This window comes from Saccostrea cucullata, unplaced genomic scaffold, assembly GCF_032062105.1.
Source record: "Saccostrea cucullata isolate Sc308-1 unplaced genomic scaffold, CSIRO_AGI_Scuc_v1 ctg19796, whole genome shotgun sequence".
NCBI classification, from domain to species: Eukaryota; Metazoa; Mollusca; class Bivalvia; order Ostreida; family Ostreidae; genus Saccostrea; species Saccostrea cuccullata.
Window position 1 is genome coordinate 1,314 of NW_026939851.1, and position 3,781 is coordinate 5,094.

Consider the following 3,781-nt stretch of genomic DNA (forward strand, 5'->3'; position numbering starts at 1 on the left):
AAAATTCAATAAAAAAATATTCAGCGTGTCATGAACTTAAGATTCATTTCAAGCAAGCTCTCCAACATGTCGGACGTTCTTAGTGAATTTGATTTGACTTTTTAACTGAGTTTTAAGATTTTGACAATTTATCTTCGAGCCAGGCACTCGACAAATATGAAATCACAGAGGCAAATATCAAGGGGCGTATTTGATTTGTCAACTCTAGTGTCGAGTCGGGTTGATATTGAGCATGCGCACAAACAAACGCAGTCTCTTTTTAATCAAATGACAAGAACAGGACCCGAGTGTTCTAAAAATGGACGCTGTTTTGCCTTTTTTTATCGACGAGTTTTTAGAAAACGAGGAAACGGATGATATTCATGTTATTGGGGAAAACAACGACTATGTACTTTTTATTTCCTGTCTACCCACGAACATCAGATGTGATGTAGCCAAAATTGATAAATTTGTTGAAGAAATAATACCAAGTATGAATATCAGTGAATTTAAAAAACATTTTCGATTGTCTAGAGACATATATGACATTCTTCTGCTTGAATTAGGACCATCACTTAAATATAGAGAACGTAATATGGGTAGGCCTGCCTTAACTCCTGACAAACAACTCCTGATATTCTTGTGGTACATCGCCAATCAAGATTCTATGCGAGAAGTTGCATGTTTATTTGGCGTTAGCCCTTTCACAGTTCATAGATGTGTTCGCCGGGTCTCAAAGACGTTGTGTGACAAACTTTTGCGAAAATTCATTATTTGGCCTGATCATGATGCCCAAGAACATATATCTCGAGTTATATACGAGTCTAGTGGTTTACAAAATTGTATTGGATTTATTGATGGAACTCATATTGCGTTATCATTCATTCCAAACGGTGATAAAGATTACATTAATCGGAAAGGATACCCATCTATTCAGCTACAACTTGTTGTTGATGACCAGATGATGATAAGAGACACCTACGTCGGGTGGCCCGGCTGCGTCCACGACGCCAGAGTGTACCGCAATTCACCAATTTTTAACCGTTTGGATCATGATAATGGGGTTAACCTTGCACAAGAGAAATATCTAATTGGTATATACTTATTACATTGTATTTATTTCATTGAATAATAATTACCACCGGTATTCCAATATATTTGTGTCTGTTTGCATTTTTGTGCTAATGCATAAATTTTAATTCGAAAAATGTTTTCTTTAGGAGATGCAGCATATCCACTTTCATCATTCATGATGACACCCTTTAGAGCTGTGGGTAATCTCTCAAACGCACAGAAGCTTTTCAATCGCAAGGTATCATCAATTAGACAAACAGTTGAGAGAACAATAGGTCACTTGAAAGGGCGTTTCCGTCGGTTGCGTGAACTTTACTGCATGAATATCGAAGACTGTTGCTACCTCATTACATCAGCATGTATTTTGCATAATTTGTGTGTACTGAAGAAAGACGACATGGATGACTATCTCGAACTAAATCCAAATCAAGCAAACAGAGTGAACTATTATCCCAATATAGGTTTAATGATACAAGATACAAGATTACAAGATTTTATTAATCCAATTTGGGCCCCCGGAGGAGCAAAAAGATTTACAAATAGAAGGAGGAGGATCCAAATGATAGAACAAGCATGATGATGATATTACAAATAAAGAGCAATTGTTAAAGAAAAAACCAAAAAAAAGTATATAAGAGATATACTGAATATACATACATGTATCGTATTCTAAGTTACATACAAATATATATAATTTATACATATATATATATAGTTAAAGGCAAGAAACTGGGAAAGAGGTATATAATTTTTTTATGCTTATCACAATATCTTCAATTAAGGTAAATTACTAAGGAATCCAGCAAGTGATCTAAGGATGTCTGGGTCTTCATTAGTCATGAGCCAATAAAATTGATTATCATAAGATAGAGACTGAAAATTTTTACATTTAATTTTACAAATATTTATGAGTTCAAGTCTTTGTACATTAAGATGAGGACATACAAGGAGAAAATGAATTTCATCCTGAATCTCGTTGTGATGACAAAGTGAACAAATTCGTTCCTCTCTAGGTATTTTTTGATAACGTCCAATTTCAATTTTAAGCCTGTGAGCCGATATTCTTAACTTTGTTAAAACTGATCTATGTTGATTGTTTGTAAGAATATCTAGATAAGGTTCAAAACAAAATTTAGTCTTTATGCTGGTAAAGGTAGACAATTTGCCATCTTTATGTAAATTCCTGTCTTTTTCCCATGTTAATTTATAGAAATTCAGTAATATTCTTTTCAAATTGATTTTAAATTGTGGGGTTGACATACCTAGGAAATCACTAATTTTAATATCAATATGGTTAAGTAAGAAGTTAACACAAGAATACCATGAAGTAAAACCATTTTGGTGTAGTGTTTTAGAGCAGTTAAAAGCCTCACTAAGCAAGGGAAATTCACCATCTAGATTGTCTAATCTATGCCAGTATAACAACATATTTTTAATGACATCAAAATGTAAATTCAAACGTCCTAGCTCAGATCTTACAGCAAAATTGCTGCTTTTACCATGAACCATTAGTAAATGTTTGTAAAATTTAAGATTTAGAATTTCTCCTTCTAAGCTTTGGTATATTTTGTCTAGTGTTATATTTGGATTTCTCTTAAATTTAGAGGTTGTTGGGTAAAAAAAACCCCATAACTCTGAACCATACAGGATAATGGGTTTAATAGTGTGGTCAAATACATTTAAAGCAGTTCTAATTGATGGATTAAATGTGAGAAAGTCTTTTTGAAGTTTGAAATAGGCTTTTTTGGCTTTGTTACAACAATCATTTTTAGCATTACTTAGTGTTCCAGATGCATTAACAGTCAGACCCAGATACTTGTATTGTTTAACACATTCAATATTGTTGTTATCCAGATGGAAGGGAATTTTAACGTGTTTACCAGATGAATTGAAGACTATAATTTTTGTTTTCTTTGTATTAACTTTGAGACACCAGTCCTTACAGTATGTACTTAGTATATCGAGTTTTTCTTGTAGACCTTCAGCAGTTGGGGAGAGAAGTACCATGTCATCAGCATACATTAGGCAATGAATGGACATAGATGAATCATTGTTTAATTTTACAAAACTTTTAGAATTTGACAGATAATTTGATAGATCATTGAGATAAATCTTGAATAGGTTTGGGCTCATGTTATCACCTTGTCTAACCCCATTGTAAGTACGGAAGTGACCAATTAATTTGTTACCCAGTTTAATAGAAGAATAGCTTTTAGAATACATATCCTTAACAATTGAGTAAAATTTAGTGCTAATACCAGCTTTTAGTAGTTTAAGCTTCAGACCAGCATGGTTTATACTATCAAAGGCCTTATGAAAGTCAAGAAAGCAAGCATATAGCTTCCCTTGTTTTGATTTGCAGTATTTTTCAACAAGTGTTTTCAAGACAAAAACATGATCTGAAGTTCTAGCTTGTTTTGTAAATCCTATTTGACAAGGATTGATTTTATCATTGCATTTTAAATATTTATCTAATCTTGAGTTAAGAATATAGTTAAAGAGTTTGCCAATTGAGCTGGTTATTGTGATTCCTCTATAATTGTTGGGATCATTAGTGTTGTTAGATTTGTATACTGGAGTAATGTATCCTTCACACCATGAAGAAGGATAATATCCATGAGTTAAGCAACCATTAAAGATTTTCAGTAATATTGGTACCAAGACCGTTTGACCATGTTTAAGCATTTCATTGCATATTCATTGCATATATACAGAAACGATCCACGTG

General features: G+C 33.0%; 1 protein-coding gene across 1 annotated transcript; it reads left to right on the forward strand.

The window, feature by feature from the left end:
• Window positions 1-204: 204 nt before the first annotated feature.
• LOC134254121 (putative nuclease HARBI1) lies at window positions 205-3,095 on the forward strand. The gene is made up of 3 exons (XM_062736670.1): window positions 205-1,073; window positions 1,200-1,514; window positions 3,031-3,095. The coding sequence occupies exons 1-3, from the start codon at window positions 299-301 to the stop codon at window positions 3,093-3,095; spliced, it is 1,155 nt and encodes a 384-aa protein (XP_062592654.1). The 5' UTR covers window positions 205-298.
• Window positions 3,096-3,781: the final 686 nt, after the last annotated feature.

Coding starts and splice junctions, on each gene's coding strand:
- LOC134254121 (XM_062736670.1), top strand. CDS start 299: ATGGACGCTGTTTTGCCTTTTTTTATCGACGAGTTTTTAGAAAACGAG. Junction 1,074..1,199: donor ACAAGAGAAATATCTAATTG/GTATATACTTAT, acceptor TGTTTTCTTTAG/GAGATGCAGCATATCCACTT. Junction 1,515..3,030: donor GAACTATTATCCCAATATAG/GTTTAATGATAC, acceptor TTTTTCTTGTAG/ACCTTCAGCAGTTGGGGAGA.